The 15,534-nt window shown below is 38.2% G+C and overlaps 2 protein-coding genes across 2 annotated transcripts in view; both read right to left on the bottom strand.

The window, feature by feature from the left end:
- Positions 1 to 15,534, bottom strand: part of LOC114647906 (C4b-binding protein alpha chain-like) — a 522,597-nt gene that overhangs the window by 103,400 nt on the left and 403,663 nt on the right. The gene's annotated exons all lie outside the window — the stretch shown is intronic.
- The window catches only part of LOC114644297 (complement component receptor 1-like protein), a 109,154-nt gene that overhangs the window by 15,112 nt on the left and 78,508 nt on the right, over positions 1 to 15,534 (bottom strand). Inside the window, exons 12-17 of the mRNA XM_051924815.1 lie at positions 14,556 to 14,738; positions 13,355 to 13,534; positions 12,811 to 12,910; positions 8,363 to 8,436; positions 2,996 to 3,665; positions 493 to 553 (exon numbers count right to left, since the gene is read on the bottom strand). Of these exons, the coding sequence (XP_051780775.1) occupies positions 3,589 to 3,665; positions 8,363 to 8,436; positions 12,811 to 12,910; positions 13,355 to 13,534; positions 14,556 to 14,738 (614 nt within the window). The 3' untranslated portion in view covers positions 493 to 553; positions 2,996 to 3,588. The remainder of the gene's footprint in view (positions 1 to 492; positions 554 to 2,995; positions 3,666 to 8,362; positions 8,437 to 12,810; positions 12,911 to 13,354; positions 13,535 to 14,555; positions 14,739 to 15,534) is intronic.

Raw genomic sequence — 15,534 nt, 5'->3', positions numbered from 1 at the left:
AGTGATGCTCTGGTCTAGATCTGGGAGGAGACACCATCCATCGTCTCATTAGGAGCGTGCCTCAACGTTGTCAGGCATGTATACAAGCATGTGGGGGCATGCAAACTACAGAGTACGATTTTGAGTTGTTGCAATGAAATTTCGGCAAAATGGGCTAGCCTGCTGCATCATTTTTTCACTTTGATTTTCTGTGTGTCTTTGAATTCAGCCCTCTGTAGGTTGATAATTTTCATTTCCATCAAACGATGTGGCATCCTTTCATTCCTAACACATTACCCAGTCCATATCAGCATAGATATCCAGCAAGTTTTTTTCCCCCATTGAGATCTGATGTGTTTTCAAAGTGTTCCTTTAATTTTTTTGAGCAGTTTATATATATATATATATATACATATATAAATACACATATGTACACACACACACACAAACACATATGTAAAAACACAATTGGGACACTGGAAGATTAAGTGAGTAAGCCGTCTGTCAATTTACCTTCTTTTCATATATTTTAAGTACAACAAAATCAGTGGAATTAGCAGTCCACAGATGAACCCTGTAAGTAAAGAGGAGAAAAAAAAAACAATGAACTGTTCTGGAAAATGCAACACTGCACATCATAATAAAGCTTCTTAATACTTGAGATCTTTTCTAAACAGGCACACTACACTGTCAAAAATAAACAAACATTGAAAAAATAATAATAGGCGCTTTTCCACTGCAGGAACTTCATTCACGAACCAGGGACTTTTTAGAAACTCAGGAGCTTTTGTAAGATTCCCACCGCAGGAACTTGAGTCATTTTTAGTTCCTGCCAGGATTCTTTTTCTACTTCATACCTAAGGGTGTTTACTTTTTGTACATTCCTGAACTATCATGGGTGGGGCTTGGGTAATGAATTGTCCTGATTTACAAATGTATTAATAGACTGGACTTTGGAGAGTTATCGATGAAGATAGAGGTGAAGATAGCAAAACTGATGTACAGCGAGGTTCAGGCTTTATTAGGTGTGTTTTGGGATGATGGTATTCAAAAGGAATTGGAGCCATCTATCTGAAATGATAAACTTAAAAATGTCATCACATTTGGCTGAACTGGGGATTAACTAGAAAGCAAAGCAGTTTCGTAAAAAATTGAAAAAACTAAAATAGACTAAAAAAACATTAAATATCATAAGAGTAAAAGTGGTTCTGACAGAAAAAACAACAATTGGTTTTGCTTGATGAAGGCTATTCTTCATCATAGACCAACATACTCTGGAAATGACAGAAACAAAAGATTCAGCGACAATGCTTTTGGAGTCCACCGTTGATAAACGACAGATGATATCCTCCGATGCATTGTCTACTGAAGGTATTCATAAATTATCATCTTAACATACTGTAATCAGAATATAAGTTTAATGTCACTGTACTATGTGCAAATATTTTAAATGTGCTTTTCTTTTCTTTGTACGTGCACAGCTGAGCCATGTTTAGTACAAAGGGGCTCAGCATTTAGAACTGCTAGGCCAAGCATAGGACAAGATAGACAAAGACAAATGGGAAACACACACTATTTCTGTGTGTTAATAGTCAGCATGCCTCTCTTTGCCTTGTTTGGAATGGCACGATTTACCTAAGTAAGGGCCTGCACATGGAGAAAGAGTATAAAGCCTTGGAACATTGCCCGGCACACCGCTGGATGGATGGAAGATTATGTCATCCGATCCTGAAAATCCTTCCAGTACAGCAACGAAAATGACTCTCACATGGGCTTGTCATTGGCTTCCTCTTCTGTTATGCTGTGTAAATCGTCATTACAGAAAGCGGAGTTATTTTCTCTTATGTGATTTCTTACCGCCTAATCACTATGGGAGGGATATCACCTTTTTACATGATATCTATATAGATTTGGGTTACTTAAAATGCCGCAATTACAAAAGATCTTATTCCAACCAGGGAGCTAGTGCCCCCTGCTGGATAGACATACATGAAATTAGTACATTATTTTTGCTATTCGGTAATGCATTGACGATAGCTTAATGTCTGCGTATGTATTTCATACTTCATTTTCAGACTCATATTGCAACTTCATCTATACTTGTTTGTACATGATTTGTTATTATTAAGTTTGAATTAGAGATTTCTGTGAGAGATTATACATTTGCTATATAAATATGCTAATTTGCCAAGCAATTAGAAGCACCAGGCATTTATTATTAACAACATATGTTATAGGTCTGCACTTAGCCCATATAAAATTCATACGGGCTTTGTACTTTGGATTCCATGGTGCGTAAAAAACATTGCAATATAATTTCAAGCAAGTTTATAGTCCTATTTTACCTAACTAAAATACCTAGAGAGTCAACAGTTTATTCACGCTTAGTAAATCACGCTTAGTAAAACATGTGAGTGATTATAAGTGTGACATTTTCTTATTGATTATTTTATAGCTGTCTGCTGAAGACAAATAATTCACAATGTTTAGTAATGTTGATCGCAGTGCCAGATGGGGATTTATCGAGAAGATATGCAAATTCATTCAAGTGCGAGCCAGATACGAGAGACAGCGATTTACATGTTGGGTGCCAACTGTCAATGTGCGTTACACATTAAATATTTTGAATAAAGTTTACAATTTATGTTATGCAGTGGGAATGCAACACACAAAAGTGACCTAGGGCCTACATCATACAGAAACTCATTAGTTCCTGAGAGCAATGTTCCTGCAATGGGAAAGCGTCCAACGCCAGGACTTCTCATATTCAGATTTTGTGGTTGGATTTCCAAATCCAAGGTTGAACACTGGAAGCTGGCCAATAAAAATATGTGCTCTCCATAATGTCATGTAAAACAGTTGGTCACTCAACTATAACAGACAGAGACACTTGAAAACAGCTTCAACTCCTAGTCACATCAATTCCGATGGTATTATCAATACCACCATTGCTTGGTCTAAATTTGTTATTCTGAGATTAAGCAATGAATGAAACAAAAACTTTTGTTTCACTTACCCACTAGCCAGCCATATAGAAATCGATTCTCTAAATTGAAGCAAACAGTTGAGTTAAATCATTTACAAATACTATAAATGTCTAAGAAGCATAAAGAAAGAAAAAAAAAAACAAACAGGCACGAAAACACTTAGTCATCGAGTGTAAGTGTTGAGGAAGATAATGTGTACTTATGTACCCATGCCCCAAAATGGCACATTATCTCAATAACTAGGTTGTAAATTGTCTTAAAAATAAAATAATTAAAACAACTTTCAACAATCAAAAAAGTTATAAATTTAACAAAGAAAAAAAACAAAGAAAACCATAAAAAAACCTACTCATCCAGTGGTATTTCCCCACCTTTAATATTGTCAATACAGTGTCAATATGGGGTGACAGATGGCTGACTTTACTCCTAAAACCCACTGGATTAAAGTATTAAGCAAGAACATGTGAAATTTAAAGCTATGTCAGACTGCAAGGAGCCAGTGCAACTTTTCAAATGGCACATCATCAATTAAATAATTTAACTGAAAAGAGCATTCAATAATAAAGCTCAAAGGTCATGAGACAGTCACTCACTTGCTAGCACTCATTAATCTATATACAGGTCAAAACCATCCTGTAGCTGGACACTTGCACAAGACACAATAAAATGTTTTTGACAACTCACCATAACTATCATCTCCTGGAAAAGAATAAATATACATCAATGAATCAATGCTTACAAACACACAAATACACATATAGTATAATCATGGAAAATATTCTAAAAATAGAAAATAGTATCTGAAATTAATTCAACACGCTGAATTTACTATTACGATATCTTTAAAAGTAAGCTTTCTAATTCTTTATACTTTCTAGAACTCAAGGGGTTAACTAACAAATCAATCCTTTTATCTTTGCTTTATTTTAAGAATGACTACTTATATACAACACTGTATAGCATTTTGACCTGATGATACACAGGTACAGAAAAGACCATACCTTGGATACAACTTTATGCACTATAATAGGGCTTCAACAGAATCTCAGAATAATGCAAATTATCAAGAAAAAGTTGCATTTCATTCATACATGGCACACAGTAGCATCATAACACTAATTTCTAATAGATATATCAAACTGACACTTTCTGTTGCACTTTTACCCATCATAATATGTGTTCTGCAAATACAGAAAACGTTAGCCAAAATGAACATATAAACATTAGTACAGGTTGAGTGTCCCTTATCTGAAATGCCCCAAAAATCCAAAACTCATGTTCCCTCTAATTTTTTTTTTAAATTGCTGAGTGGATGTGAACAATATATCTGTAGATTTCAAACAGATTTATTCATTCTGAGCCTTTGCGTGGGGATGAGTGAGAGGGCAGATATTCCACCATGAAGCTGGGATACACAACTGACGGCCATGGCTGAGGTCCCCCGTAAAGCAGCAAGTGCCATGAAGCACCATCACTTGATTGACTATTGGGGAGGGGGAGGAGTGCCCCCATGAAGTGCTGCAAAGCTGGACAGATGCTGCATGGCAGTTTCAATATGACTTTTTGAGTGCTAAACAATAACACCTGCACTATGCATTAATAGAATATCACTGCTTACAGTTAACAAAAACAACTTCATTCTCGCTAAGTGCCCTTATGAGTGCAATTAATTACTATGATCACTTTTGGAAAAATGGACACTGCTGAAATTCCCTTTAATGCTGGCAAAGCATGTTTTATGTACTGTTATATGTATGTACATGGGAGGTAGCTTAAGGACTCTGGTGATGGTAATTACCCACCGAACCAGTTGGTGCTATGGACTAATGCCTTCTCCCTTCCTCCCTATGCAGAATGGAAGGAAGACTGACAGCCACTCCAATGCTGATGTCACTTCCGTTTTCCACCTTCCTGGACCTGCCCTTTCCTGCTGAGTCATCACATAACCCAGAACCAGACATCTACATCCATTTCTATTCTGAGATTCTGACTGAAACAACGTACAGTAATCCCTCCTCGATTGCGGGGGTTGCGTTCCAGAACCCCCTGCGAAAGGTGAAAATCCGCAAAGTAGAAACCATATGTTTATATGGTTATTTTTATATTGTCATGCTTGGGTCACAGGTTTGCACAGAAACACAGGAGGTTGTAGAGAGACAGGAACTTTATTCAAACACTGCAAACAAACATTTGTCTCTTTTTCAAAAGTTTAAACTGTGCTCCATAACAAGACAGAGATGACAGTTCCGTCTCACAATTAAAAGAATGCAAACATATCTTCCTCTTCAAAGGAGTGCGCATCAGGAGCAGAGAATGTCAGAGAGAGAGAGAGAGATAAAAGCAAACAATCAGGAATCAATAGGGCTGTTTGGGCTTTTAAGTATGCGAAGCACCGCCGGACAACGCAGCTGCTAGGAAGGGAGCAATGTAAAGGTAGCCTTTCAGCATTTTTTTAGAGGAGCATCCGTATGGTCTAGTGGTGCGAACAGCCCCCCTGCTCACACCCCCTCCGTCAGGAGCAGAGACTGTCAGAGCAAGAGTGAGAGAGAGAGAAAGGCAAACAATCAAAAATCAATACGTGCTGTTTGATCTTTTAAGTATGCGAAGCACCATACAGGAAGCATATCGCTTGACAAAGCAGCCACATTTCAGCCCAGCAAGGAAGAGAGCAACGTGAAAGTAATCTTTCAGTGTTTTTTTAGGAGCGGCCGTATCTTCTAGGGGTGCGAACAGCCCTCGTGCTCACAATATATTTGAGGAGTTTTATTTTATAGGTAATACGCGCTCTGGTTGGGTAGCTTCTCAGCCATCTGCCTATAGCGTCCCTTGTATGAAATCAACTGGGCAAACCAACTGAGGAAGCATGTACCAGAAATTAAAAGACCCATTGTCCGCAGAAATCCGCGAACCAGCAAAAAATCCACGATATATATTTAAATATGCTTACATATAAAATCCGCGATAGAGTGAAGCCGCCAAAGTCGAAGCGCGATATAGCGAGGGATTACTGTAATCTGCAGCTTGTTGCCTGCTTTGTTTTTTCTTCAATTATACAGGGACACCAAGATGTTGCCCTAACTCTTTTATCGTGGTTGTGTCTCTTATTTTACCATAGATAGATAGATAGATAGATAGATAGATAGATAGATAGATAGATAGATAGATAGATAGATAGATAGATACTTTATTAATCCCAAGGGAAAATTCACATGGTGTACATACATGGTGTACACCATGGTGTAGTCAGCAGGATAAGGCTGCAGAGTGATTGAACTGCAGGACCTAAATGTGCTCATGTCACCAAGCTGCAATCGCTCTACGTCCAGGTAGGTGAACAGCATACTCAGCTTGCCAATCCAGAAGAGTGGAATAAAGCATGTCTGGCTCTCCAGCAGGACAAATCACATGCCCTGTCCCAAGTTTTGTTACTGTTGTTGTCTTTAAGCAAACAGCTACCTATCATTACTGGAGCATACAAATCAGGGGCACATATTGGGGATGTTCCTATTTTGACAGAGAGCCTATCACAACCTCAATGAGCAGGCCGCTTCCAATTATGATCAGTTAAAAGCCAACGTGTTAATGAGGTATGGCGTAACCCAAATCAGAAGGCAAAAATCTGTTGGGAGTGGAGTTTCGAACCAGAATGGCTGGTTCGCTTGAAAGCCTTCAACATATGGGGAAAAGCAGAGATATGGCTGAGGCCAGATATAAATGACACCAAGGACATAGTTGAACAGGTCGTCTGCGTCATCCTGGTGAAAGCAGTGATGAATCTCTCCCCTGGCAAGTCCAGTGGCAGGAATATAAGAACATGGAGGCCCTCATAGCAACCTTTGAGCGGCATAGAATAGTCCGCTGCTTCCCCAACTCCACGGGTGGGATGTAGATGTGTTGGCAAGCCCAAGTCCATATGCAGAGACACAAAACCCAAGCCAACGTCTCCCCTACACTCCCTCTGCAGAATGGAAGACTTCTGTTTACTGTTTTCCACTCTCTTTTTGAACTTCTGTTTTCCACTCTCTTGGACCTGACTTTCCAGCAGAATCACCACATAACCCAGAACCGGTCATCTTTCTCCAGTTTCACTTTGAGCTCTCATCTGAAAACATGTAATTGGCAACTTGTTGCATGCTTTAGTGTGTTTCAACTTTTTCAATAAAAGGGGGGTCAGGGTCACCAAGGTGGCACCCCAACTCTAACATGGTTGTGTCTTCTCTTTTACAGTATGTACACCCAAACCATATGAAAACTGAATGTAGTGTCTTGACAGTCGGTTAATGGCCTCCAGCACAGTGGGCAGAGCTGGTCATATTAGGTGACAAAGGCGGCCACCATTTATAGAAAAAGTTAAGGGGCACACAGTCTAGACACTGAGAGGTGGCTTTTATATAACTCAAGCAACAGGCGCTCTGGAATTCTCTCACCATGAGGCCAAGGAGGCATGTGCTCTGGAGCACCCCTTGGTCCTTAGAGTCCAATTAATACTGAATGTGTGCTACACCTTTCTGCAACTAACCCACTCAATACTATGGATACCAAAGGGCTCCATTTTTGTAGCTCAAGGGGCATGTACTTCATTGTAATTCCCTACCTGATCAAGTGTCTGTCCAAGATATCTCATTTGGTATATGCAAATATTCCAAAATCCAAAAATACTTTTGGTCCAAGACACTTCAGATTAGGGATACTCAACCTGTATAAGATTAAAATGCTTCTAACACTTTGGCCAACTAACACAGATACATTATTTAAGGTTTCTTAAAATGTTTCAAAAAAGTTTCTATGTGCTTCTTAAAGAAAAAAAAAACGAAATTATTTCTTTACTAGTCATTTAGCCCGTTACAATAACGGGCGCTAGAACAGTAGTGCATAAACATTAGTAGGAACAGTCTATATTAAATGGCAAGGCACTTTGACCTCATTCTTTTTGTTGGTTGCATTTTTCATTCTTTCAGCCTTTCTTTTGTTGATGTTTACTTGCTGAGCTGACCGTTCTTCGTGGGCTGCCGCCGTGTATTGTGTGTGTTTAATTTTCTGTGACAGTAATACTGTCTTGTACGTCCGCTGGCTTGTACGTCCGTAATATACCTTTAATTTTCTCTGGCGGTAATACAGGCGTGCGCGTCGGTAATATGCCTTTAATCTCCTCTGACAGTAATACTGGCTTGTATGTGGCTGTAATATAAGTCACTGTATTGTGTACCTTTAATTTCCTCTCGCAGTAATACTGGATTGTAGTTCCGTAAAACGCCTGTAACTTTTTCTGACAGTAATATCACGCATCACACCATGCCCCGTGCATGCGCACTTCACTAGAAGACACACACACACAGACACCTGGATGCACACAGGGATTTTATTAAAGAGGATTAGGTACAGAAGCATATACTTACTGACACACACAGCTGAATATTCACTCCAACCACTTGCAAGACATTCTTGGATTCCACCTCTCTGCAAATAATATCTAAATGAACAAAACAGCAAATCTGTGCAAAACCAATTATAAATAAATGACAAATACATTCATTTATACATAGTCAAGGAAGAAAAAAAAAAGACTTTTTATATTAAAAAAAATACATACAAATAATCACACATGCAAACAGTGAATGAAGAAGATATTCAAACCTCTTCACTTTCTGGACATTTTCCTGTACTGTAGATTTAATTTTAAATAGACAGATTTGGTATTTTTGCATATCCATCTATACTCAATAACCCATAATGACAAAAGTTTCAGAAAGGTTTTACATTTGATTAAGAATTGACATCTGTCATTCATATAAAACAGTTAATTTAGTAGTCTGTAGAAGCACCTTGGCAGCAATTACAGTGTTGAGTCTATATAAGCATTGAATACTTGGATTCGGGCATTTTGTCCTATTTATTTCTGGAAGATCCTCCCAAGCTCCATTAGACTGTCTGTAAACTGCCATCTTCAGATCCCTCCACAGATGTTCAATTGGATTTAAGTCTGGGCTTTGGCTGGTCACTCCAGGACAGTCATACTTTTCCTGAAGCCACTCCAGCACTGCTTTGCCTGTATGCTTCAGATCATTGCTATGTTAACGGTTGCCCTAGCCTGAATTCATGTGTACTCTGTATCATGTTTTCTTCAAATACCTCTCTGGATTTGGTGCATTCACTCTTCCCTCAATTCTGACCAGTCTCACTGTCCCTGCCATTTAGAAGCTCCCCCATAGCTGTCACTATTATGCTTCACTGTAGGGATGGTGTTAGTACAGGTGATAAGCAAAATCTAATCTTCACCAGAAATAGTACTTGAAGTTCTGCCCAAATAGTTAAATATTTGTCTTGTCTGACCAGAGAATATTTTTCCTTATGATCTGTGTCTTTTAAACTTTCATACTCAAAAGTGGCTCCCATCTAGACACTGTACCATACATAACTGATTGATGGAGTACTGCAGAGATGGTTGTCTTTCAGACAGTTTCTCTATTCTCAGCAGAGGACTGTGGAAGCTCTTCAGAATGACCATTGGGTTCTTGGTCACCTCTATGAACAAAGCTCTTCTTGCCCAGTTACTCGGTTTGGCCAGAACGCCAACTCCAGGAAGTGTTCTTGTGCATCAAAACAGATTCCATTCCACAATTATTGAGGCCATTTTGATCCTGGGAACACTCAAAAGCTCTATTCTTATCACAAGATGAGGTGGTGCTTATCACATGGAGGTCTATATAGAGTTCCTTAGACTTTGTGGCCTGGTTTTCCTCCTGACACGCAGTGTGAATTGTGGGACCTTATATAAATGGGTGTGCCTTCCTAAACTATGTCCAATCAATTTAATTTGCCACAGGTGGTCTCCAATCAAGTTAGACATATCTCAGGTAAAATTAAAGTGAACCTGATGCTTCTAACCACAATAAATGGTCTAAATACTTACAATACAGTAGACCCCCACAAAGTCACGGTTCAGAGTTCGCGGCCTCAGTCATTTGCGGAATTTTCCTTAGAACCTAACTAATAATTGTTAGCGGAAACCACAAATATCCTTCGCAATTTTTATGACTTTTTTCCTGGCAATACTGTATTGTAGAGAGAACAGGAAGCAGCTGTAGAGAAAACCGTGACTTGGCATGGTGAAAGTAGCCAATAGAATTTGAAACTGCAACTCCCAGCAGTCCCTGCAGTGGCTCTGATTGGTCTTCTGCTGAGGATGCTGGGGCTGTTGAGGTCAAAGGATGTCAGCGCGGCTTTTAAAAAGGGGGCCGATGACCAAAAGAAAAAAAAGCTTTTGCAATTTGTGTTTCAAGTTCCTGTCTGTCTGTCTTCTGTTGGGTTACCTGCACTTATTCATTTTGTCCTGGATCATTTCGTGCGTCTGGATTGTCTGCCGTGTACCTGTGTACATGAGGACTGTAAGTGGATTCATGGCCATCCTGCAAAGAAAGGAGTGCTCCTGAATCCCTCTTCGCCATTTTAGGAACTACCGGTAGGACTATCTGTACATTCCCATTCAATGTGTGGATCTCTGGACTATCTATTTTTATTTTTTTTTTTTTTTCTTCATTTTTTTTTTTTTTTTAAAGGGTTTTTATTATTTAGGGAGAAAAAAAATCCAAACCTACATGGCCCTGTGTGAAAAAGTAATCGCCCCCTTGTTAAAAAATAACCTAACTGTGGTGTATCACACCTGAGTTCAATTTCCGTAGCCACCCCCAGGCCTGATTACTGCCACACCTGTTTCAATCAAGAAATCACTTAAATAGGAGCTGCCTGACACAGAGAAGTAGACCAAAAGCACCTCAAAAGCTAGACATCATACCAAGATCCAAAGAAATTCAGGAACAAATGAGAACAGAAGTAATTGAGATCTATCAGTCTGGTAAAGGTTATAAAGGCATTTCTAAAGCTTTGGGACTCCAGCGAACCACAGTGAGAGCCATTATCCACAAATGGCAAAAACATGGAACAGTGGTGAACCTTCCCAGGAGTGGCCGGCCGACCAAAATTACCCCAAGAGCGCAGAGACGACTCATCCGAGAGGTCACAAAAGACCCCAGGACATCATCTAAAGAACTGCAGGCCTCACTTGCCTCAATTAAGGTCAGTGTTCACGACTCCACCATAAGAAAGAGACTGGGCAAAAACGGCCTGCATGGCAGATTTCCAAGACGCAAACCACTGTTAAGCAAAAAGAACATTAGGGCTTGTCTCAATTTTGCTAAGAAACATCTCAATGATTGCCAAGACTTTTGGGAAAATACCTTGTGGACTGATGAGTCAAAAGTTGAACTTTTTGGAAGGCAAATGTCCCGTTACATCTGGCGTAAAAGGAACACAGCATTTCAGAAAAAGAACATCATACCAACAGTAAAATATGGTGGTGGTAGTGTGATGGTCTGGGGTTGTTTTGCTGCTTCAGGACCTGGAAGGCTTGCTGTGATAGATGGAACCATGAATTCTACTGTCTACCAAAAAATCCTGAAGGAGAATGTCCAGCCATCTGTTCGTCAACTCAAGCTGAAGCGATCTTGGGTGCTGCAACAGGACAATGATCCAAAACACACCAGCAAATCCACCTCTGAATGGCTGAAGAAAAACAAACTGAAGACTTTGGAGTGGCCTAGTCAAAGTCCTGACCTGAATCCAATTGAGATGCTATGGCATGACCTTAAAAAGGCGGTTCATGCTAGAAAACCCTCAAATAAAGCTGAATTACAACAATTTTGCAAAGATGAGTGGGCCAAAATTCCTCCAGAGCGCTGTAAAAGACTCATTGCAAGTTATCGCAAACGCTTGATTGCAGTTATTGCTGCTAAGGGTGGCCCAACCAGTTATTAGGTTCAGGGGGCAATTACTTTTTCACACAGGGCCAAGTAGGTTTGGATTTTTTTTCTCCCTAAATAATAAAAACCACCATTTACAAACTGCATTTTGTGTTTACTTGTGTTATATTTGACTAATGGTTAAATGTGTTTGATGATCAGAAACATTTTGTGTGACAAACATGCAAAAGAATAAGAAATCAGGAAGGGGGCAAATAGTTTTTCACACCACTGTATTTTCATATACTGTATATTCATGAAAGGAATAACGTATGAGTCCAGGCAGTTACTGATAAGACAATTATTGACCTCTGTAAGCAATGTAGCTGTTAAATGTTTGCTCACTAAGGATTACCAGATATGACCTAACTCTTGTTGGTATGAACTAAACAGCTTTAAAGTGATTTATGGAATGTCAAGAGAGAGGGGAAAATTTTAAGTCATAAAGGGTGTGCACTGTGTGAATTGGAGATTCATAACTTACCAAGTAATGCTATTAAAGACCTCCTTTTGTTAAATACTGTGGCTTTTTTTCTTCCACACCATAACCATGTTACTGCCCTTTGCCCTACAAAGGTGGAGGGTATGTTGCAGTTCAGTTTCACTTGGGAGTTTAGGGAGTTTTAGTGTCTTTGCTTGTGCCTTATGCAGTTTCTGATTTTTTGGATATTTTTAACTTTGTGCTCCGTTCTTTGACCATTCTTTGAAAATCTTTATTGGGAATTGTTTGTTTTGGATTACCTTAATGTTTCAGGCAACTCCTTTTTACATTTGGTGCTCCACAGAGCTTTTTGTGCCTCCAAGCATTTTCGAAATATAAACCTTTTTTGATTTATAAACTTCCCATGTTTGCCTTAATATAAGCCAGGTTGTGATTTTCACCCTCAATGTGTGCATATTTAAGGTTATTTGGGACTCATTTTTCCTCTCTTAAAAGTCTTACGCCATTTTGCTGCTCTGAAGCACAAATGTTTGATCCTTGATCCTTACTAAGATAATAAAAAAAATAACAAAATCCAATTAGCTTATATAGGAAAAAAAAACCTTACCCTTTATCACACACAGCATATGCAATCTGTATGGTATTGTACACTCTATAACCAATGATCTTCCCATTATGCAATATATCAGGAGTTCCACAAGAAAATACTAAAATAAAAAGAAACATTTTTAAAATACCAAAGGTTGAAAAAAATGAAACACAGATCTCTCTAAAAACAACAATATTTATAAAATATATTTGAATAAAACCCATTTTTGAGTATAGTAAACACATTTTTGAGTATAGTAGAACACATTAGGGACAGCACAGTTACAGGGTTTATGATCCCTCCCTAAATGGAGTCTGCATATTCTTCGCATGTCTACACTAGCCTCTGCTCACAGTCCATAAACATGTAGGTTAGGTGGATTGGCAACTCTAAATTGGCCCATGCGTGTGTTTTTCAGCTTGCAATGGGCTGATGCCCTGTGCTTGTTGGGAGTGGCTCCAGCCCCCCTCATCTATGCTTAGAATTAAACAGGCTTAGAAAATGGTATGGTAGAACACATTACTCTCTGCTTGTGTTACAACACACACAGCCAACCACTTACCCATACAGGATGGAGGCTCAGAAGACCAATGTCCATCTTCCTGACAGGTGATTGTGTTGCTTCCCATCATTGTGTATCCAGTATTACATATAAAATGGAGGATGTCATTCATATAATACGGGGCACCATGTCCACATATCTTACTGCCATTCTTCACAACAACATCAGGACAAATAATCCCTGCAATATTAACATTTACAGTCTGAGACTCAAGTAGTAATCTAACAAAACTGTTCATTTGTAAATAAATCACAAAACACAAAACTCAAAATATGGAAAGAAATATAAAAATGTTTTATTTTTTTTTAAAGACATGTTCATTAATCGGTACTTGCAAGCCAACTTGGTGAAATTCTTTATCATTCAGGATAAATCTTTCATGTAAATTTTTAATTTTGCTTGCCTCACTACTGGATCTACAAAGATTTCAAGAACATCAACCACTTTATTTGTATAGTGAAATATTTTGAACCAAATTGAAGAAATGAATAATTATGCAAATAAAAGTACTGTGAAATGTGACAATAAATAACATGAAATGTGAGCATACATAATTAAATGTGACACAAAATGTTTGTGATGTTAACTTCTTTATGTATTTATTTTATTATTTATTACAGTTATTTCAGTGTCATTAAATGCAACATTGAATAAGCCATGAAATGAAAACTGTGACTTCTACCCAGTAAAGTTGAGAGGATGGGTTCTAGTGAGTCCTGACTTTTGATTGGTAAATCTTTTGATGAGTGGATATGTGTGCTTTCTAAGAGTTTGGAATCCTGCAACTCATACAGATTCTCCAAGTTATGACAGGTATAAGTGCAAGGAAAAGGTGCACAGAATTATCGTACAACATGGGTATTTTAATTCATGAAGCTCCAAATGTATCATTAGGAGTGTGCATCCACAATGCCTACTGTAAAATTGGTACTTAATGGTGTGTACCTCCACTTTATGGACAACTCAACAAACAGGGAATATCAATGTACACATAAAAGAAACTCTATTTATTGACATTCAAAATAGAATGACATTTATTAACACTATCAGTATTATAAAGACAAATATAAAACTTTAAAATACAAAATCTCAAGAATCAATCCCATTACACAGTACAGAAATTGAAAATGTTTGATCTAAAAACATATGACCTGTTGGAATTGTTTGCTCAGAGAGAGAGAGAAAGTGAGAGATTACTTACGTTCACATGTGGGCAGTTCAGAAGACCATTCTTCATTTTCATTACATGTAATTGTCTGCTTTCCTACCAATCTGTATCCAGCATCACAGGCAAAAGAAATTATGCCATTGAAGAAATAGGGGGAATCAGGTCTAGGTGTTTTCTTACCATTTTCCAAATCCTTAACATCAGGACAAACAATTCCTACAATGTTCAAATTAAAGCAATTTAATAAAAATGAATAAACCAAAAATACTTACTAAAAAATTAGTAACAAACACAAAAATTAACAGTTTTTTGTAAAGCGGTTAATAAAAATTGTTGAGTATCGTATTAAGGCAGCATGATATAACACTGCATAGGACTGCTGCCTTACAACTTCTTCTTTATGGTTTCACATTCTAGCCTCGACATACTGTGTGGAGATTTCACTTTCCATCTTGTGTCCACATGTCTCTTCTTCAGTTTCATCTGACATCCCAACAACACACTGATTTGGTTCCTTGGTATTACAAAATTCACCCAACATGAGTGATGATGAATTTGTGAATGAGCATGCTTAGCAATGGACAGTAACCAATATAAAGCTGGTTCTTGACTTGTATCCAAAACAGCTAACAGTCCCCTTATGACCCACTATCAGGTGTATCAGGTTGGAAAAATTAAAATTTGGTTGTAAAAAGTATGGTTTAGAGACTAAAAACCTAAATTGTCCAATTAACCACTAGGTGGCCAAGATAAGCAGATAATCCCACACCCTAAAGATGTACATTTGCAACTCTAAATTAGCCCTGTAAAAATTAGCATGCCTAGCAATGGTACAGTAGCCTATTCAGTACAGGTTCCTATGTTGTATCTTTGATAGGCTATAGCCTCTTGAGTTCAAAGTATTGGAATAAACAGGGTCAGCATGTAATTGGATAAAAGAAAAAGAAAAATATACGACTTTAAAGAAATAAAACCCAACAACATATCCATTCTGCCATAGATGGATGCAATT

This window comes from Erpetoichthys calabaricus, chromosome 3 (assembly GCF_900747795.2).
Source record: "Erpetoichthys calabaricus chromosome 3, fErpCal1.3, whole genome shotgun sequence".
Classification (NCBI taxonomy): Eukaryota; Metazoa; Chordata; class Cladistia; order Polypteriformes; family Polypteridae; genus Erpetoichthys; species Erpetoichthys calabaricus.
This window is presented reverse-complemented; position numbering and strand designations above follow the sequence as displayed.